General features: G+C 39.0%; 1 protein-coding gene across 3 annotated transcripts in view; it reads left to right on the top strand.

Annotated features, from left to right (window-relative positions):
- Positions 1 to 21,340, top strand: part of ca5a (carbonic anhydrase Va) — a 63,525-nt gene extending 42,185 nt beyond the window's left edge. The window contains exons 5-8 of one of the 3 annotated variants that reach the window (XM_073070175.1): positions 2,795 to 2,890; positions 4,368 to 4,430; positions 6,341 to 6,496; positions 20,854 to 21,340. In XM_073070175.1, the coding sequence (XP_072926276.1) occupies positions 2,795 to 2,890; positions 4,368 to 4,430; positions 6,341 to 6,496; positions 20,854 to 20,973 (435 nt within the window). In that variant the 3' untranslated portion in view covers positions 20,974 to 21,340. Of the gene's footprint in view, positions 1 to 2,794; positions 2,891 to 4,367; positions 4,431 to 6,340; positions 6,497 to 11,343; positions 15,531 to 20,853 lie in introns of those variants that run through there. The other 2 variants (XM_073070176.1, XM_073070177.1) reach the window with 2 other exon arrangements.
- The last annotated feature ends 730 nt before the right edge of the window (positions 21,341 to 22,070 follow it).

Genomic DNA, 22,070 nt, shown 5'->3' with positions numbered 1-22,070 from the left:
ATTCTCTGGCCCAATATCCATGTGCTTGCTGATCCAGCCTTTAATTATGTATTCGAGACTGGGATTTATTGACAAGACCAAAACTCAATGCAGTGAAAAAACATAGCTTTTCTATTGTACAGTGCCTTGAAAAAGTATTCAACCCCCAACCCATTATCTACATAAATGAGTATTACAACCAGGGACTTTGATCAATTTTACTGAGAATTTTTATTTGCGTTTCACATGCTCCTTTTTTCACAGAAGGACCCAAACAACAGGAAAAATTGTAAAGCATGAAAAACTAAACTGTATTGTCAGCAGTTCAAAAGTATTCATTCCCTTCTGCTCGGTACTTAGTTGAATCACCTCTCGCAACTATTAAAGTGAATAGTCCTTTTTGGATAAGTATTAGTTCTTCACAATGTGATGAAGCAAGATTTTCCCATTACTCCTTGCAGAATTGTTCAAATTGTGCCAGGTTAGTTGGGGAGCGGTGGTGGACAGCACATCTTTACAGTATCTTCTAAGTGAAGCTTTGCAAAGTCTTTATGGTCAATTTGCTTTATTTTAAGCCAGAGCTTCCTCCTTGCCACTCTTCCATAAATAACCTTTTTGTGCAAGAGTTTAAGAGATTGTGGAGCCATGAACTTCATCTCCAGTTGCAGCCACTAACTTATGCAGCTCACTCAGTGTAACTTGGTGTCATAGTAGCCTCTCTTACAAGTAAGAGCCATTCTTCAGCAACTAAGTTAAAGGGGTGGCCTGACCTAGGCAATATGGCTATGGTTTCATATTTTTTTCCACTTTTTTACGATGCACTGAGCTCCAAGGTGTGTTCAGTGCCTTTGAGGCGGTCTTGTACCCTTCCCCAGATCTATGCTTCTCTATTAACGTTTCCCTGACTTATTTTGAATGCTCTTTTGTCTTTATTTTGGTTTGGACTATTGAAAATCTATCATACTGTTAGACCTTAGAGAGACGGGGGGCATTTATTCTTAGAAAATTCATTGAAAACAGGTAATCCTCAAATTTTCTACATCAACAAGTTGGGTGAGTTGGTAAGGTGCTATACGTTAGTGCACCTGAGGAAAGACTGTAGTAATTACAAAGGGGATGAATACTTTTTCAGCCTCTCAATTTTGGTTTTTAATTTTTAATAAATTGACAGGTTTTGGAATTTTTCTTTTGATTTGACATGATGCGTAATGTTCTGTAGATTAGCTCAAAAATCCTACTTCAATATATTTTAAATTTAGAAAATGAGACATAAAATGTGAAAGGAGTTGTGGAGGTAGAATACTTTTAACGTAAATGTTAATTATATTAAAAATAAGACAAAACTTTCAAAACAGCTTCTGTTTGCTCAAGAAGCCAGCTAACAAGGACGTATCCGGGTTCATGGACAACCTCTATTCACTATTCTCTATTCTTCTTTAGAGAGTATTTTACTCTTCTTGGCAGTGCCTCACAGGAAAATGAAATGGATATTTGAAAGTGAGCTAGTGCAATACTTGCAACACATAAAATGTTGGAAGAACTCAGCAAGCCAGGCAACATCTGTGGAAAAGAGTACAGTCATTGTTTCGGGTGTCAACTGTACTCTTTTCCACAGGTGCTGCCTGGCCTGCTGAGTTTGTCCAGCATTTTGTGTGTGTTGCTTGGATTTCCAGCAACTGCAGATTTTCTCTTGTTTGTGATTAGAACAATACTTGATGTTTTTTTTTGCTACTGGCATGGGTGGAGCATTGGCTGATCAGTAGAAAACAGAGTGGGAATAAAGGTATCCTATTCTGGCTGGCTGCTGGTTACCAGTGGAGTTCCACAGGAGTCAGTGTTGGGACCGCTGCTTTTTACGATATATGTCAATGATTTGGACTATGGGATTAATGGATTTGTGGCTAAAGTTGTCGATGACACAAAGATAGATGGAGGAGCAGGTAGTGTTGAGGAAACAGCCTGCAGAGAGACTTAGTTTAGGAAATGAGCAAAGAAGTGGCAAATAAAGTACAATGTTGGAAAGTGTATGGTCATGCACTATGGTGGAAGAAGTAAACGAGCAAACTATTATTTAGATGGGGAGAGAATTCAAAATGCAGAGATGCAAAGGGACTTGGGTTATCCTCCAGGTTGAGTCAGTGGTGAATAAGGAAAATGCAATGTTGGCATTCATTTCTAGAGGTATTTGGGCTTTGGGCTCCTTATTTTAGAAAGGATATACTGACATTGGAGAGGGTTCAGAGAAGATTTGCGAGAATGATTCCAGGAATGAAAGGATTACTGTATAGGGAACGTCTTGACAGCTCTTGAGCTGTATTCTTTGGGAGTTCAAGAGAATGGGGGGAGGGGGGAATCTTATGGAAATATTCTGCATGTTAAGAGGCCTGAACGGATTAGATATGACAAAGGTATTTCCCATGGTAGGGGAGTCCAGGACAAGAAGGCACGATTTCAGGATTGAAGGACGTCCATTTAGAACAGAGCAGCGGAGAAATTACTTCAGTCAGAGGGTGGTAAATCTGTGGAATTTGTTGCCGTGAGCGGCTGTGGAGGCCAAGTCATTGGGTGCATTTAAGGCAGAGATAGATAGATAGGTTATTGACTAGCCAGGGCTTCAAAGGGTATGAGGAGAAGGCAGGGGAATGAGCATGACTGGAAGAATTGGATCAGCCCATGATTGAATGGTGGAGTAGACTTGATGGGCCAAATGGCCTACTTCTGCTCCTATATCTTATGGTCTTATAACTTCCTTTAAGTCATTAATATATTAAAATTTAAAATTCTATCAATTACCACATTTGTTTTCTTTTTTTAGCTTCATCTGGTTCACTGGAATCCAGTGAAATACAAGAACTGTGATGAAGCTATTTTATCTGAAGGTGGTCTTGCAGTTATAGGAGTATTCTTAAAGGTAAATCAAGTGTACAGTAATTGTTAAAAGGCTGAATACTGTAGTTGCAAATATTTCAAAAAAAAATGCAAAATGCTGGAAATACTCAACAGACCAGGCAGTGACTATGCAGAGAAATGCCGAATTGACAGCAATATTAGTAATGTGTTTTGTCTAACCATGATGGTTTTTTCCCTCAAATGGTCTCAGTGCTGTCTAGACTAACCAACGCCTTTGTTGTAAGGTATCCCTGATTTACCTATCTGTAATCAGCTGTACAGCCCATACATACTCTGTCACCTGAGTGCTGGGAAGTTAGAAGGGAAATCTAAGCACAGCCACAAATCTGGGGCTTGAGATTTGGACTATGGAAGGCAGCAGCCAAGGATCCTGGGAACTGCTAATTTCTGGAAAGAAGAAAAGAAGATTTGAACATCACTCTGAGTTGCTTTCAGCCTCGCTTCAAGAACCCCACTCACAAATCAAACAGTTGGAGCAAGCACGTCTCCATGGAAGTCCCTTTTTGCTAGGGTTCCTGTGGATTAAAAGAATAATGATGGTTTTACTGGATTTTCACTGTGTAGAATTTCTATGAAATTTTATTGCAATGAATACACCAAGCTAAATGCAAATATCTTCCATCCCCTTTCCTACTTTCTTCAACCAAGGATATAATTTTGTACATAAAGTCATAGAGAATTACAGCACAGAAACAGGCTCCTCAGCCCATATCGACTATTATTCTGCTGAGTCCTGACAATCTGCACCTAAACAATAACCTTCCATAGCCCTCCCATCTATGTACTTCTCCAAGTTTCTTTTAAATATTGCATTCAAACCCACATCCACCACTTCTGCTGGCCACTCGTCCACACTTGCACAACCCTTTGAGTAAAGAATTGCCCCCTCAGGTTCTCTTTAAATATTTCACCTTTCACCCTCAACCCTTGGCCTCTAATTCTAGTTTCACACAACCTTGGTGGAAACGTGTTTCTATTTACCCCATCTATACACCTCATCATTTTGTACACTCCTCATTCTCCCAAGCTCCATAGTACTAAGTCCTAACCTATTCAACCTATCCCTATAACTCAGGTCCTCCAGTCCTGGTAATGTCCTGGTAAATTTTCTCTGTACTCTTTCTTTCTTGTATCTTTTTTTGTACTTGGGTGACCTAAACTGAACACATTTTCCAAATTGGGTCTCACAGCTTGTACAGCTTCAGTATAACATCCCAACTCCTGTATTTGTACACTGTTTTATGTAAGCCAATGTGCCAGAAGCTCTCTTTAATACCCTATCTACTTGTGAGGCCACTTTCAAAGAATTCCCAGATGCCTCTGTTTAACTGCATTAATGTCCTACCATTCACTGTGGAAGAAGAAATTCAACCTTCTGAAAAACCATCTGAACATTGGAAGTGTATATCAACATTTCAAATATTTGGACAGTATATATGTTTTTTATTTATATAATTTTTATTATATTTTATTGAAAGCTCGGCAGAAGGCATGATAGGCTGCAGAAAATTGTGGATGCATTACCAGCTATTAAATATAAGGTAAGTAAAGTGACTAATGTTATTTTTTCCATTGCTTCATTTGCCTCATGAATATTATTTTTCTGTGATGATTTACTGTGAAACATGGATGATTCAGACTTTAGAGGACAGCAAAGACTGTACTTGAGCAATTCAGTTCCATTGTTTTGGGGCGAATCAGTTTAGTGTTTTGCCCAATTTCTATGATGCAAATAACACTACCATTTTGTACTTTGATTATACAGAAAATCTTAATACTGTTTTATTCATCCATTGACTAGGAGCATTAATGCAGGATAACCTTTCCCTTTTTTCTATCACCAATCCCAGTCTAGCTGCTTCTCCTGCCCTCAATTCCCCTCCATTTTACCATTCCTCCGTTGTGCCACATTTAAATGATACCGTGAAGCCAATGGCAATTATTCTGATCTTCCCTCTAGAATTCAGCTGCTCTGTACTTATACCAAAGCTGTAATGAAGTTGGAATCCAAACTGAGTATCAGTAAAAGGGTTCTTGGTGAGTTGTTTGTGCTTGATAGAACTTGTTGAGTCTGCCTTCCTCAGTTTGCTGATGCTCGGGCCAGGGAAAAGACAAACAAATTGTCAGATTAGATTTGCCCTGCTTTTTCTGATTGTGTTTTGCTTGGGCAGCTTTCCACATTGTCTTGTAATGACTGGTGGTGTAGCTGCATTGTAACTTCTTGACTAGTGGCGCTGCCATTTGTGGAGAAATAATTTTCAGCAGCACATTCAGGATCTTGGACCTAGAATGTTCGTCGTGCCATTTACACTCAGTCATTCTTTTAAAAATCACCCTAACTCTCATGTTTCCAAATTCCATCTGACTTTCTGTCCCATTCTAGGTTAGAGGTTAGTACAGTACATATCTGAAGTTGAAGTATTGCATAATCTGTTATAGTGTTTCATCTGTAGTAGAAGACCAACTACAAATAAATTGACAATCTGGCAACTTCTACCAATAACCTCTGCATTGTATCTTTAAAACAATATATGATTAGAATATCATTCTTGCTGGGCAATGACATCTTAGAATAGCATGGAAGAAGGTCATTTGTCCATTGTGGCCTTAAGAGATGAAAATGAGCTCCCTGGCCAAGCCTAATTTTTCAAACCTTGATCGATAATCCTACATGTTACAGCACAACACACAATCCACAAACTTTTTCAATAACATGAAAGTGTTTGCCTATACTCTAAGAGGATGAATTTTGGATTCCTTTGCCATATTACTCCAAAACTGTGCTCTGGAACCTCTACAATAAAATGTAAAATATTTTCTAGTTATTCTACGGATCTATTAAATTATGCATTCAAATTAAATCTCCCACTATTTCAAAGAAAAATACCCAATGGCATAGATATCTTTCCTCTTGGTTGTTCTTCAGACCTAGCAACTTCCTTGCAAATCTTTCTCAAAGTCACAGCCTTCCTGTAATATGAACAGAACTCTTCATAATGCTGTTATCTAATGTTTTTGTACAGTTCCACCATAACTAATCTATGTTTGTATATTATGTTTCACTTCATGAAGAAAGAATTAGCAAAGAGTTGACAGACATTCAGTAGATTGATGACAGTCTGTGCTACAAATTTATTTGTACACATTTATTTGCGTCATTTCCAGTGGAAGATATTCTGCTTTGCAAATTGATGATGCCTTCATTTGATGAACTTGTTTATCATATTGTGTTTTAAGTACATTTTCTGCAAAGAGGTCAAAAGACCTTGTCTACTTTGCCTTGTCATTTAAGTACAGCAAGAAGAAACTTAAATTGTTACCTTCCCTGAAAATCACCAATCTCTTAGGTATTTTTAAGGTCAACTGAATTGACCTAATTGTTAAATGTTTTCAAGTCAACAAGTCAAATGTGAAATGTTATTTATTTCTTTATAATTATGTGTACCTGCAGGACTCAGCAATTGATTTCTTTAATTTTGATCCTGGATGTTTGATTCCATCTTGTTCTGATTACTGGACATATCCTGGTTCTTTGACAACACCACCACTGACCGAATCTGTTACCTGGGTCATTATGAAGGATCCAATTGAAATTGGTCTTGAACAGGTAATGTTTTATACTGTCTTTTAACTACATCTAATTCTAAATCTTTATATTAACAACAAATATACCAAGCCTCTATAATCATAGCAGTGTGCAGCTGTGCATCTTCTTCTACAAAGGACTTTGAAGTCATAGAACTGTAAATGTTATAGTTCAGGCTATGAATTGATCTATAATGCGTTCTGAGAATTCTGGCATTTCACATTTTCTGTGGCTTTACATGCATGAATTCAAATTTCATGTACGAGTTTAAAAACTCCCTTCTGCTAAGTTCTAAACAAAAATACTTCTACAGAGTAGTTGTGGTAGCAAAGGATGTTACTCATAGAACCCAAACTATTTACTGAAGAAAAATCAATTTAATCTTCTTCTCTTCTTTTGACCCACAGTTGTGCAAATTTATTACTCTAAAATACTTGGTCTTTTTTTTTACCTATAATTGAATCTGAATTTACTACCTTCTTTGGTTCTCCATGGATACACAAGAGTTATACAGCCCATCCATGCTGATCAAGGTGCTTATCTGTCTTAATCCCATTTGCTTGCATTTGGTGCATCTTTCATATCCACATATGTCAAAACATTTTCTGAATGTTGCAATGATATCTCTCAATACCACTTCTTTTGACAGCTTGTTTCGTATATCCACCACCCTTTGTGTGGAACTATCTTGCTCCTCAGATCCCTTGAAATCTTTCTCCCTCATCTTAAACTTGTGTCATTGAGATTTAGACTCCCTTATCCTGAACTGGACTTGGCAGCATTTTATATTATCAATCTCCATCAGGGTCTAGTGATTACAATAAAATTGACCAAAACAATCGCTTGCACCTTTTATTGAACCATGCACCATCTCGGCACGACAATACACAACAAGCCCAGGCAACAAAACAACAATTAGTCCAGCTCCATGGTTGTCAAGTAACTCGTTGATGGGGTGGACCTGCAGTGTTTCATATTCTTAGTATCCAGCAGTGACTTGCAATTGTGAGAGAGATGTATAGGACGAACAAATACACCTTAGACGCAGTGGTCGTTCTGGGTTCAATCAAAGCACACCATCATCTTAGCAGAAGATAACTCAAGCCCTTCAGTCCATGCAACAGCCTTCTGAATCTTTTCTGCAACCTTTCAGGCTCAATCTTCTGTCACTTTCCCTCACAAAAACTGTTCTCTAGTTGCTGGTTTTCTCAGACTATTCATGTAATAAAATCTTTCATTCTTGGAGTCATTGTTGTAAATTTCTTTATCCAAAACCTTTACATCTTCACTAAAGTATGGTGCCCATTTGTAGCTGATGTAGTGTTTAATGATGGTTTATCTTGAAACTCTTGTTCTTGCACTTTATGCCTCTATTTGTAAAGCCCACTACCCCATGGTTTTTAAACCACTTTTTCAACCTACCTGTCACAACAAACTCTGCACATCACAGCCCTTGATTTTGTTCCTTTGCCCTTTTCAAATTGTGCACTCTGAAAGACCTGTTGTCATTCTGCTTACCAAAATGTAACAGTTGGCCTTTCTCAGCACTGTTTCACTTGCCAGTCCATTCTACAACTCTGCCTACATCTCCTTGAAATTATTCCCTGAAGGAAATTGCTTGATTACTATTTACCTTACAGGAATTTCAAATCTCTTTAACAAAATAAAGAAGAGTATACAGGCACAATTAGAATCTGTTTATTATTGTCATATGTACCAAGATACAGTGAAAAACTGGTCTTGCATACTGTTCATACAGATCAAATCCTTACACAATGCATTGAGATAGAACAAAGTAAAACAACAAAATGCAGAACAACACAAAATGCTGGTGGAATTCAGTAGGTTAGGCAGCATCTATGGAGAGGAATAAACATTCAGAGTTTTGGGCCAAGACCCTTCATCAGGATTGCAAAGGAAGGAGGAAGAAGCCGGAACAAGATGGGGAAGGAAAGGAGTACAAGCTGGTGGGTGGTTCTCTGCAGCTTGTTGTGGCCATATTCAGAGCAGTTGCCATACAAAGCTATTATGCATCCAAATAAGATATAGTTCAATTTTTTTTAATTGGAACGGCTCAAAGGGGACATGCCAAGTTTCTTTAGCCTTTTGGAGAAGTTGAGGCATTAGTTAGGTTTTTTGACCAAGTGGTTACACCTGGACAAGCTATGGGTGATGTTCCATCCTAGGAACTTGAAGCTGTCAATCCTCTCAACCTCATCACTGTTGATGTTGGCAGAGCATGTAGACTGCCCTCTTGGTGAAGTCAATGACCACTTCTTTTGCTAATGAGAAAAAAGTTGCCCTGACACCATGTTACTATGCTCTCTGTCTTCTTCCTATACTCTAACAAGTCGTTATTTGAAATATGACCCACTATGGTAGTATCATCTGCAAACTTATATATGAAATTAGAAAAGAAGTATGTAAAATGTGCTGGAATGATATCAGAGCAGAGAGTTCCTACCTGTCAGGAATTGGGTTTCACTCTGGATTAAAGACTGAAATGTGACAGCATTTCAGGATTGTTAAAAGGTTTGACAGATAGAGAGATTGGTTCCATATTATATTCCAAAGCACAATATAGAAGCATAGAAAACCTACAGCACAATACAGGCCCTTCGGCCCACAAAGCTGTGCTGAACGTGTCCTTACCTGAGAAATTACCTAGGGTTACTCATAGCCCTCTATTTTTCTGAGCTCCATATATCTGTCCAGGAGTCTCTTAAAAGGCCCTATCATATCCGCCTCCACCACCATCACTGGCAGCCCATTCCACGCACTCATCTCTCTCTGCGTTTTTTTTAAATTACCCCTGATATCTCTTCTGTACTTACTTCCAAGCACCTTAAAACTGTGCCCTCTTGTGCTAGCCATTTCAGCCCTGGGAAATTGCCTCTGACTATCCACACGATCAATGCCTCTCATCCTCTGTTGCACCAAGGAAAGTAGGCAGAGTTCACTTAACCTATTCTCATAAGGCATGCTCCCCAATCCAGGCAACATCCTTGTAAATCTCCTCTGCACTCTTTCAATGGTTTCCATATCCTTTCTATAGTGAGGTGACCAGAACTGAGCACAGTACTCCAAGTGGGGTCTGACCAGGGTCCTATATAGCTGCTCTCAGCTCCTAAACTCAATCCCACGATTGATGAAGGCCAATGCACCTTATGCTTTCTTAACCACGACTCGGACTCCAAGATCCCTCAGGTTCTCCACACTGCCAAGAGTCTTACCATTAATACTATATTCTGTCATCATATTTGACCTACCAAAATGAACCACCTCACACTTATATGGGTTGAACTCCATCTACCACTTCTAATCCCAGTTTTGCATCCTATCAATGTCCTGCTGTAACCTTTGACAGCCCTCCACACTATCCACAACACCCCCAACCTTTGTGTCATCAGCAAATTTACTAACCCATCCCTCCACTTCCTCATCCAGGTCATTTATAAAAATTATGAAGAATAGGGGTCCCAGAGGTACACCATTGGTCACCAACCTCCATGCAGAATATGACCCGTCTACAACTACTCTTTGCATTCTGTGGGCAAGCCAGTTCTGGATCCACAAAGCATTTTTCCCTTGCATCCCATGCCTCCTTACTTTCTCAATAATCCTTGCATGAAGTTACCTTGTCAAATGCCTCGCTGAAATCCATATACACTACATCTACTGCTCTACCTTCATCAATGTGTTTAGTCACATCTTCAAAAAATTCAATCAGGCTCATAAGGCACAACCTGCCTCTCACAAAGCCATGCTGACTATTCCTAATCATATCATGCCTCATTATATAATGATATGATTAACATTCTGAATGCGAGCTTAAATGTGGGACAATACCATAAGGAGTTGTTGAGACAAATAACAATAATGCATGCAAAGAAAAGTTAAGTCATCACAAGGGACAAAGAAATAGAAGTGTTAGGACTAAAGGAAAGGAGGGCTATAAGCCCAATTGAATGTGTTAGACAGAATGGGCTCTCTCCAAGTTGTAAATATTCTTCATGAAATTTAATTTAGTTATCAGGCTGCATTCATATTGAACTCTTAAAGCTCTTTAATCCATGTCTTATCCTGGTACATACTTGAGATAGCATTAGAATAAGAAATAACCATGGGTAAGGAACAAACTTAAAAATAAGATGCTAAGCAAAATTGATTAATATTTACAATTGCATGTCTGTGTTTCCAAAGGTGATATTAATGCCAAATCAGATAATACTGTTTGTGTTAATGCTGTACTTAAATGTACACAATTGTTTCACTATTTATAACATGATTTCATTTGACTCTGCCAACCAGTTGCAAAATATAATTTTGTCAAGGTCACGGTACATAATCACCTGATGTTCTGAGACAAATCAGGATATCTAATTTACTAAAGTTTCCATTTGTTCATTTTGTATATTATATCTCAGTATATTGTTGAGAATTGGTGGCATTTGCAATGCTTTTTGGCTCTATGTCTACTCAATACAGTGAATTCTGGTTAATTGGGACACTGGGGCCACTACATTTTGGCCCAATTAAATCGCTGCAACAATTAACCAAAGTTTCATGGAAATAGTTAAAAAAGACAAACTACTGTTCAACTGATTAATAAATTATGTATTTAAATAGAATACAAAACAAATTACAACACTACCAACACCACTACAATACTATAAAACTGTGTATTAGTTCCTAATAGTTGTCGACAGAGGAATTAACACCTAATGTAGATAAAGGACTACCTTCAAATAATGCTTTCAACAATTGCATCCTCCAAATCTAACATTCAAAATGATTGTTGATGTCTTCAAATTCTTCATAGTTCCTATCTTGTTGAAATAGTGAAATCATTTCATTTTCACTCCTAGCCATCTCCAAGCCTGAATGCTTAAAACCACAGTGAACAAAACAGTTTGGAATTTTCTTACGGCTTATTATTTGCCAACTATCAGTGACAAAAGACACTGCTTTTTGAACACAAGCACGTGTAAGTTATACTATTTAAAAACCGTTCACTCTAAGCACAGTATAGTGTTTAATGGCCATACAATGTGCACGCAATTGACACTAGTTAGAAACTGTGCGGTAACAGTCCCCTGCACCAGTTAAACAGCATAGTTTCTCAAGTAAGCAAAGGGAATCATAGAACCATAGAACATTGGAGTGCAATGCCAGGAGCATCATGAACAGTTGTGTTGAACATGGCTTGTCGTCTGCATGAGAGTCAATTGCAAAAGCCATAATAAAGAATTAAAGAGTGCTAATAATACTAAATATTTAAGATCTTTGGTTGCCATTAGATATAGAGAGAATAGGAGCTTATAATTTGAGAACAGTGCAATTTGATTGAAATAACAAAATGACTGGATTTAGATAATGTCATACATTATTTAATTAGATTTAGCAGAACTAGGAAACACTTATATTGTATCCAAATCTAGAACCCATTTAGACATTAGAAGTTACCTGTACTGGGAGCAGAAGAATCAATGGAGATTCTATTGAATGCAAAGTCGAGGAATTCCAACTCAGATTGTCAATTAGTGAGAGGCCAAGGAGAAGCAGAACTGGCCATCCTCACTAACTCAACACCAAGTGTATGATGGTAATATACCATGCTGATTGAAAAGTAGTCAAACCCCCCCACACCCCTGCAGGAGTTTTCGTTTTTAATTGTTTTACAACATTAAATCGTACTCACATTCAATTGACTGCTTCTCCCACCGCATTCTACATGCCACACTTTCCGCAATGAGGAGGTACTTGGTGTCCCTATCCCAGTCACTTCGTCAACTCCACGATTCTCTCTCTGCCATCTGTAATAGACCTGTATGCTACTTTATTCTCTGCCAGATCCATGCTTTCAATCACCGGTTCTTTTGGCTTTCTTACATCCTGCATGGATTGGAAAATCACCCGTCGCAGACCACAGAATCTGCTGTCTCCACTGCCAGCAGGCCCAAAAGTCTCCAGACCACAATCCCTGCTGCTGACCTCAACAGCTTTAACGATCCAGAGCAGATTCAAACAAAGACTCTACCATCATCAATGCCGGTTCCAACGACCTTGGACACCTCTGAAATGCCGATTGCGCGAACTCCAACTGTGACTCCAACCTTGACCTCCAGGCTGGGTCTTCACGCACTGCCACTGGAACCCCCATTTCCCCTTCTTCCACCACCGCTCCACAAACCTGCCTCTTTCAGGTTCCACTACTAGCTCTTGGGTCCTCGGAGGCTCCATCTTCCTCTCACCCCACCATGCCTGAACACTTCCAACCTCAGTTACCCTCAGCCCTCTTCCTCCCTCCAATCCCAGCTGTCATCCATTGGGGTCACCATCCCCTCCGACCTTCCCCTCTCTGAGGCAGAACATTCTGTTCTCAGTAAGGGCCTCATTTGTTTCCCTGCGCTTACGCCTCAGTGAGTTCCACGCCCGCAACAAAACTGAGCTCTTCTTCTGCCGCCTACATCTCTGAGCCTACTTCTTTGGCAAAGACTCTCCACCTTGCACCAATGACCTCTTCTCCCGTCTTCATCCCTCTTCTTCCTGGTTACCCAGCCCTGGTCTTCTGCCTGCTCTGGATGTTTTCATTGCTAACTGCTGACGGGTCATCAACCATCTAGACTTCAACACTCCTCTCTCCAATTCCAGCCTCTCCTTCCAAACGCACTGCTCTCCACTCCCTCCACACCAACCCTAATCTCACCATCAAACCCGCAGATAAGGAAGGTGCTGTAGTAGTCTGGCGTACTGATCTCTACCTTGCTGAGGCCCAGCACCAACTTTCAGAAACCTCCTCTTACTTGAACAGGACCACACTAAAGAACACCAGGCCATTGTCTTCCACACCATCACCAACCTTATTGACTCTGGGGATCTCCAATCCACCGCCACCAACCTCATAGTTCCCACACCCCACACCTCCCATTTCTATCTCCTACCCAAGATCTACAAACCCACTTGTCCTGGTAGACCCATTGTTTCAGCTTGTTCTTGCCCTACTAAACTCATATCTGCATACCTTAATTCTGTTTTCCTCTAGTTCAGTCCCTTCCTACCTACATCCATGACACTTCACGTGCTCTGGATTTTTTCAGTGATTTCAGGTACCCTGACCCCTATCATATTTTTACTATGGGTGTCTAGTCCCTATATATCTCCATCGCCCACCAGGAAGGCCTCAAAGCTCTCTGTTTTTCCTGGACACGAGGTCCAACCAATTTCCCTCCACCTAGCAGAACTTGTCCTCTCTCTAAATAATTTCTCCTTTGACTCCTCCCACTTCCTTCAAACAAAAGGCATGGGTACTCGCATGGGTCCCAGCTATGCCTGCCTGTTTGTCTGATATGTGAAACAGTCTATGATCCAAGCCTACAATGGTGACCATCTCTCACTTTTCCTTTGCTACATCCACAGCGGTGTTGATTGTGCTTCCTGCACTCGTGCTGAACTCATCCACTTTGCCTCCAACTTCCACCCTGCCCTCAAATTCACCTAGTCTATTTCAGACACCTCCCTTCCTTTTTTCGATCTCACTGTCCCTATCTCCAGAAACAGCTTATCCACTGATGTCTGTTACAAACCCACGAACTCTCACAGCTACCTGGACTTGCCTCGTCCGACTTGTAAAATGCCATCCCCTTCTCTCAATTCCGCTGCATCTGCTCTCAGGATGAGGCTTTTCATTCTAGAATGGAGATGTCCTCCTTTTCCAAAGAAAGGGGCTTCCCTTCCTTCACCATCAACACTGCCCTCAACCAAACTTCTTCTGCTTCATGCACGTCTGCTCTTACCCCATTCTCCTGCCTTCCTACCAGCGAAAGGGTTCCTCTTATCCTCACCTACCACCCCACCAGCCTCCGAGTCCAACACATAATTCTCCACTACTTCCGCCATCTCCAATGGGATCCCACCACCAAGCACATCTTTCCCTCCCTCCCTGCCCCCCCCCCACTTTCTACTTTCCGCAGGGATCACTCCCTATGCGACTCCCTTATCCATTTGTCCCTCCCCACTGATCTCCCTCCTGGCACTTATCCTTGGAAGTGGAACAAGTGCTACACCTGCCCCCTACACCTCCTCCCTCACTACCATTCAGGGCTCAAACAGTCCTTCCCGGTGAGGTGACTCTTCACCTGTTGAGTCTGATGGGGTCATATACTGTGTCCAGTGCTCTCAGTGGGGCCTCCTATATATCGGTGAGACCCACTGTAGATTGGGAAACCGCTTTGCCAAGTACCTACCCTCCATCCACCAGAAAAAGCGGAATTTCCCAGTGGCCACCCATTTTAATTCCACTTCCTATTCCCATTCCAATATGTTTATCCATGGGCTCCTCCACTGTCATGACAAGGCCACATTTAGGTTGGAGGAACAACACCTTATATTCTATATGGGTAGCCTCCAACCTGATGGCATGAACATCAATTTCTTGAACTTCCAGTAAAGGCACACACCTCCATTACCATTCCCTATCCTCTTTTTCCTCTCTCACGTTATCTCCTTGTCTACCCATTGCTTCCCTCTGGTGCCCCTCCTCCTCTTCACCCCTTTCTTCTATGGCCTTCTGACCTCTTCTATCAGACTCCCCCTTCTCCAGCCCTCTTTACTTCATACCTCCCCTTTCAGGTTTCACCTGTGACCTTGTTTCTCTCTCCCCTCTTCCCACTTTTAAACCTATTCTTCAGCCTTTTTTTGCCAGTCCTGCCAAAGGGTCTCAGCCCAAAATGTCAACTGTACTCTTTTCTATAGATGCTGCCTGACCTGCTGAGTTCCTCCATGATTTTGTGTGTGTTGCTTGGATTTCCAGCATCTGCAGATTTTCTCTTGTTTATAATTCCTTCCCTTCATGTTTTACCCCCTTCTCCCATCAATTTGTTGACAGTTTTATGTATTCTGTAAAGGCGTCTCCTCTTACGCCCATTATCCCACAGGTCTTGCCATTATCCCCTAATTCTTAGCCCCACCAACCCCTTAGCTTCTGATTTGCTAAGTGGAAGGTCTATATCCACAGATGAATTTTTAACAGCTTTTTTGGCCAATCAACCTGTTCATTTCCTTCAACACCTCTATGGTAAGGGACCCATAAGAAGCAGACATGTAAACCAATACTTTGAATATATAATAAAGTTTGAAGAATTTCCAGCAGTAAATCTGACCTCCTGCTGGAATGACCTGTTTTAAGACTGGTCAAAACCAAAAAAGAATTTGAACAAATTACAACTTTACAAGGACAAAGTTCCTCCTCCCACTGTAAGCCCAAAATGATGGCAACTGATTCTGCTGTATATACTGATAAATGGTTAGTAAGACACTTCTTTATTGTTACTTGTAACTCAGCTGCAAAAACAGCCACACCAACATTTCCTGTTAAATGGTTAACATATCACAATAATTTTCCTTAATATTTTGATAAACCAACAGACTCTCAGGAATAACAGGATACCTGGACCTCATTAAATCATGCAACCTAAAATCAACTAAAGTTGTTGGAAAAAACTGTGGTGGGGCTACTGAAAAAGTTTCAGTGTCATCCAGCAAACCCATATAGCTAGCGTGATAAGAACCCAGCCACCCAAAACTAAAAACACTCTGTGCTTGTACCACATCCAAACATTTCAAATTTGAAGATGAAGCTGATCTATAAACCACACAGCCATAATCAAGTACAGATCTAATTAAACAAATATAAATGGTCAACAGAGATTTTTGTGTAGCACCCCAAGAATACCCACATAGACACCTAAGGATATTTAATGACCCTTTACGTTTGTCAATTATTTTACCAGCATGGTCTTTCCATGTTAGATTATTATCCAGCCACATGCCAAGAAATCTTACCATTGACACTTCTTCAAGAGTTTTACCATATTTCAAGTTAAATGCAGGTCTATTAAGCCTCTTTGTGAAACACATAACTTGTGTTTTAGCTACTGAAACCTTAAAACCCCATCTTTTTGCTCATTGTTCGATCCTATTAATCACTAACTGCATCCTATATACAGTTAAATTGAAATTTCTAACCCAAATCCATAAAGCTCCATCATTTGCAATAAGTGATTTATCCACCCCAGTCCCTATCTCAGAGAAAGTAATATTAAACAATAAAGGGCTACAAATACTGCCTTGGGGGGGGGGGGGGGGGATCCTCTCTGATAAAACACTCCCTTTTTTTTACAAAATTACAGTATGTTCCATAGTTTATGCAAGTGATGTTTGTGACTATAACTAGAAGGATCTGATAGGGGTTTTCCAGGTTTTAGAGTAGGCACTAGTACTGCCAGTCTCCATGGGAGGGAAGTTGGCCTAAACTCAAAATATGATTCAAAAATTTTAATATTATCTCAAGAGTTGTCGGCCATATGTTTAAATATACAATAACATGTATTATCCTTTCCTGGAGCTGTCTGACCTGTACTATTAATAGCTTTCTTAAATCCATACGAAGAAAACTCCACATTACTAATACTATCATTGCTACAGCTGGGTTCCAACAAATCAGGATATTCACTTAAATTAGCTTGATTATGAATTGCAGCAAATGAACAAGCCGTTAACCCAACCTTCTCTATTTCAGTAACAATCATATTACCTTCTTTAATCAATACTGGAATGTTATTATCCCTACAAATCCTCCTCTCCATTTTTTTAGTCATTCCCCAACATCTCCAAGTTTAATAAGTCTTCCAATACTATCACAATATGACTTTCAGTAAACCGTTTTTGTAACCTTCACTACTTTGCTCACCATGGCCTATACCCTTTTATACTTAATAAGGTCACTTGGAGAGCGATACTTCTTAACTTTCCTAAACACCTTATTTCTCTCCTAATTGTTTCTGCACATTCCCCAGTCCACCATGATACAGCCTTTCTTCTGTTAGTGCCCACTTTAATAGGGATCACTTCCACCACAGTTTGAATAATGTGGCATAACCTTTCATTGCAGAAATCCACATAATCCTCAACATTCAGGCCTGACAGATGATCATTCCCCAATGTTTCATCTCCCATGACATCCCACTCACTCACTCACTCCAGCCAGAATGTTCAAAGCTAAAGTTAAATTTATAGCAGTTTCAGAACTATTATGAACATTAACTCTTGTACTCATCCCATCATTAAGACACATAAAATAGGAAATATCTAAAAATTCTTCTACAGCCAAACCATTATAATCATTCTGCGAACAACCTCACAGTGAACTATGCTTTAAAATCCCCACACCATAGAACTCTTAGTTAGAACTATGTATGCTTTCCAATAAATCAATTGAAAGATTTTCTCAAGGGTTGTAAAAATTTACCACTTTACCACCCCTGCGTGCTGAATCAAATACTTCTGCTACAAGTGCCTCATATACTTCATTCACATCTACAGGTCTATGTCCTATACCTTTACTTATAAAACTTGCCCTCTACCAACAAAAAACTTACCATGCCTAATTACAATATAATTCTGCAAAGAAAAAACTTAAATGTGGCAATAACCAGGTTTTCTGAATACATATAACATCGGGTAGATTTGATAAATCAGAAATAAACTTCTTAAAGTCTTGACCATTACAAATCAGGCTTCTTGCATTCCACTCCAATATTCTTAAACCCATTATGTACCTTCACAAGGAGACTGAAATATACAAATACCCCATCATCAGAGGTTTATTTATAGCTACACATATAACACCAGTTATACCCAGAAGCTTTTCAGCAGCTTTCACAATCATTTTAATTTTCTTAGTATGACTAGATGTCCAAGCATTACAATTCACCACATCCATTAATATTATAAACATCACAAATTTCATTTTATCAACTAGTCAAGTGTCTTTAGTAAGAGAAATGTGATGCCAACATACAGCCTCTGCATAAGTCATGTAACTGTACTTTTACCTGTTGAACTTCAGCTGCCTTCTTCAGCACTTCACATCCTCTGTTTTTTATTTATTTACTTATTGGGATACAGCATGATGGAAGCTCTTCTGGCCTTTGAAGCCACGCTACCCAACAAACCACCAACTTAATCTTGGCCTACTCATGAGTCAATTTATAATACCCAGTTAACCTACCAGCTAGTATGTCTTTGTATTGTGGGAAGAAACCTAAGCATCTTGGGGGAAACCCACGCAGTCACGGGGAGAACATACAAACTCCTTACAGGCAGTGGCAGGAATCGAATCTGGGTTGCCTGTACTATAAAGCATTGTGCTAAACACTATGCTACCGTTCCACCCCCTAAGCTACACCATGTTCTCTTCTGCAATTACAACAATAAAACTTTATGCCTTCACAATCTTCATATTTATGTGCCCCAGCACACTTACTACATCTTAGTTTCCCAGGACATACTGTGCAACATGCCCAAACCTCTGACATTTGTAACATCTAAGTGGAGGTGGAATATAAGATCATACATTATGACTACATACCCTAAACTAACTTTATCAGGGTGCTTCACTTTATCAAAATATATCAATACAGATAAACTATCCATCCTTTCCCCATTTCTGACTACTTGCAATCTCTTTACTTCCTTAACCTTGCCTCCTGTAAATAAGACTTAACCTCTTGTATCGAAATCTCTACTGCAGCACCTATTATAATACCCCCTAATACCTCTATTTTCATTAGGCAATGTAGATACTATCTTTTTGCCAAGTAACACCTTCAAAAGTAATGCTTTCTCACACTTTCTTATCATTACAAATAATTAACACATCACCTCCTCTTAAAGTACAAACACAATCTATATTCCCTATAGCCGACTTTAACTCTGTAGTTAATTTAATGGGATTGGTAGAAGAAGGCTGTTCTGGATCAAATTTAAACAATACTTTGAAGTCTTTCCTTTTTTTCAAAATATCCCACCCTTCCTCTCCATCACTTGAAATCACTCCAATATTATGTTTCTTTATCCATGTTACAGATCAAGATTCAACTTCATTCCAACCTCCTCCCACCAACCCACATTCACTCAAACCTGCCCTTTGTGGTTCCTTTTCCAGATCCTTCCTCCGACCCAAACCTACACTTTTTCCCAACTTTCCCACACCATTAACAGTCCAGCACCACCATTCGCCATACCTCCAACCTCCAGCCGAGCCAAGAGCAAAAGAGTCTGTCTATACCCTCCCAAACCAGTTGGACCTTCCAGATACAGGTTTATTTTTACTACAATCAATTGAAATACCTTGACTGCACACAGTGATCTCTATTTAACTGATTATGTGACTTCTAAAACTAACTAGCTGCACTAGTGTTGATTTGATGTGTCATTTTAAAGGGGATGAGTACTTTTGTAATCAATTATTTTGTTTTATATTTGTAATTAATTTAGATCACTTTGTCAAGATCGGTTTTATAGATACTTTGTTTTGGTCCAGATTTTGTCTACAGTTCCCCAAATAAGTGGCAGAAATTTCAGGATATTGCATGAATGCAGATGTCTCTAAACCACTTTGCACTGTTGGCAATATTTTTCATGACTACACTCAAACATTGCATTTGTGGAAACCAGAGAAGAATTGCAGAATTTTTCCACAACTTGCGCTGAATCTCAAATGGAAAAATGTTGCTGTATGGAACCAGACATCAGTAGTTTTAAAATAAAATTTGATTAAGCTGTGTACATACATCTACTGATGCCTCTGGTCACATCTTCAGTGATGGCCAGCTACTTATGACTCCATGGCTCCCCTCTTTTGAGCTACAGCAATAAACAGAGAAAGAAATTGTAATGTCTTGGGTTGATGATGTCTCATCAAAGCTCACCGTTAACTTCATAGTTGTTTGTTTCTCTATGGTTATTGACCAACCCTGCTTAATATTTCCAACCCTTTGGGATTTCTGTATCAGTACTGTTTTTAATTTGTATTCTCATTTATCTATATAAAGTTTCATTCAAATTTGCTACTAACCACAAATAATTCTAGGCCATTATAAAGTTGTAGTAAGTTGTTAACTACTGTGTTAGGAAATTATTCTAAAAACATCAAAACCAAATTTCATAACACTGTATAGTGTTGTGCTATCTGCAGAATTAAGTACTATCTGTATAAAAGACTATAAATCTTTGAATAAAACTTTTATCTTTTTCTCTTCATCTCTTTGTGATTTTGAGGTATGTGTGCTCTAGATCAGTATGCAATGATTATTTACTGCTGATAACATAGTTACCTGAGCACTTTGTGACATATTCACAGCTGCGTACTGTATTAATAATTAGAAAATGGAAATTCCTTTTATTTTGGGGTATTTTGTCCATTTTTTCTTGAAAAATACAAACTGGTTGTTGTTTTTTTTTCTGTTGAAATTATCCCCATAGTGGGGATCATAGTGCCAAACAATTGTTTTATTTGTTCTTTTTCTCTTCAACAGCTGGCTGTGTTTCGTAGTTTGTTTAGCACAGCTCCTGGGGAAAAGCAAAAACATATGGTGGACAACTATAGACAATTGCAGCCTTTGTTGAAACGCACAGTTTATACAACAATCCCATGAAAATAGATCTCTACAGAAAAGACATCCATGAATGTGGAAAACTGTTTAAACAAATATACCTGAGCACCTTTCTTATACTTTATGCACATTAAATAACTTCTATGGTTGGGTGAACTGGAAAAAGAAATAACTTAAACTTCAAATTTACATATAGGATCTTCTAATATATATCAAAAGCTAGACATAATTCAGAATATGTTTATATATTTGAGTGTATTTTATAATTTGATACAGTTAAAATTTATAATTTTTATTATTTGATGTTGAAAATTATATCTATTAGGGAGCTTGTATCATTTAGAATGACAGAACAATATGTCAATGTTTTATAAAGAACACTAAATAAAAGCTAAACCTTGGTCTCATACTTATCAGTGGAACATTGCTTATGAACTATATTTGTATAATATTTAGGATTTTATTCAAAATTATAGTGATTGTTGAAGAAAATGTTGACTGGAACTGTTTAGTTCATCCAAAGGTGCACGATAGAATGGTGCTACAGCAATCACAATTGCCAGTTGGATGAAAACTTGCCTCTTGTTCTTCTGCCAGTATCAAGAGCAGGCCATTTGACTCCTATTTGTTCTGCCGTACACAAGATCATAACTTATTTCTTGCCTTTGTGTCACTTTCCTGTACTAACCACCATATGTCTTGATTCTCTTGATATATGACAATCTATTGATCTTTCCTGAATATACAGTATTCAGCAGCTGAATATCCACAGCTCCCTTGGACAGAGAATTTCAGTGAAATTTCTTTTCTCTATCCTGAAAAGCCAAAGTCATCTTAAGCAATGGAAAATATGAACTCCACACCTATCCTTTTTTCTACACCTGCACTTTAGAAAAATGAGAGATCTCATTAAACTCAAGAGTACAGGTCTCATTCTGCATAATCACTTTTCATATGTCAAGTTCATAATCACAAGAATCAATCATGAATTTTTGCTGCACTCCCTCCATCACAGGTGTATCTCTAGATACAGAGAACAGACTTTGTGATTTGTGTACAAAGGTAGCAACATTTCAATGACTCTCAACTTAGAAAAAAAGTTTTTTTAAAAATAAGGTGGGTAATATTTTTCCGCATTT

This window comes from Hemitrygon akajei, chromosome 17 (genome assembly GCF_048418815.1).
Source record: "Hemitrygon akajei chromosome 17, sHemAka1.3, whole genome shotgun sequence".
Classification (NCBI taxonomy): Eukaryota; Metazoa; Chordata; class Chondrichthyes; order Myliobatiformes; family Dasyatidae; genus Hemitrygon; species Hemitrygon akajei.
This window is presented reverse-complemented; position numbering and strand designations above follow the sequence as displayed.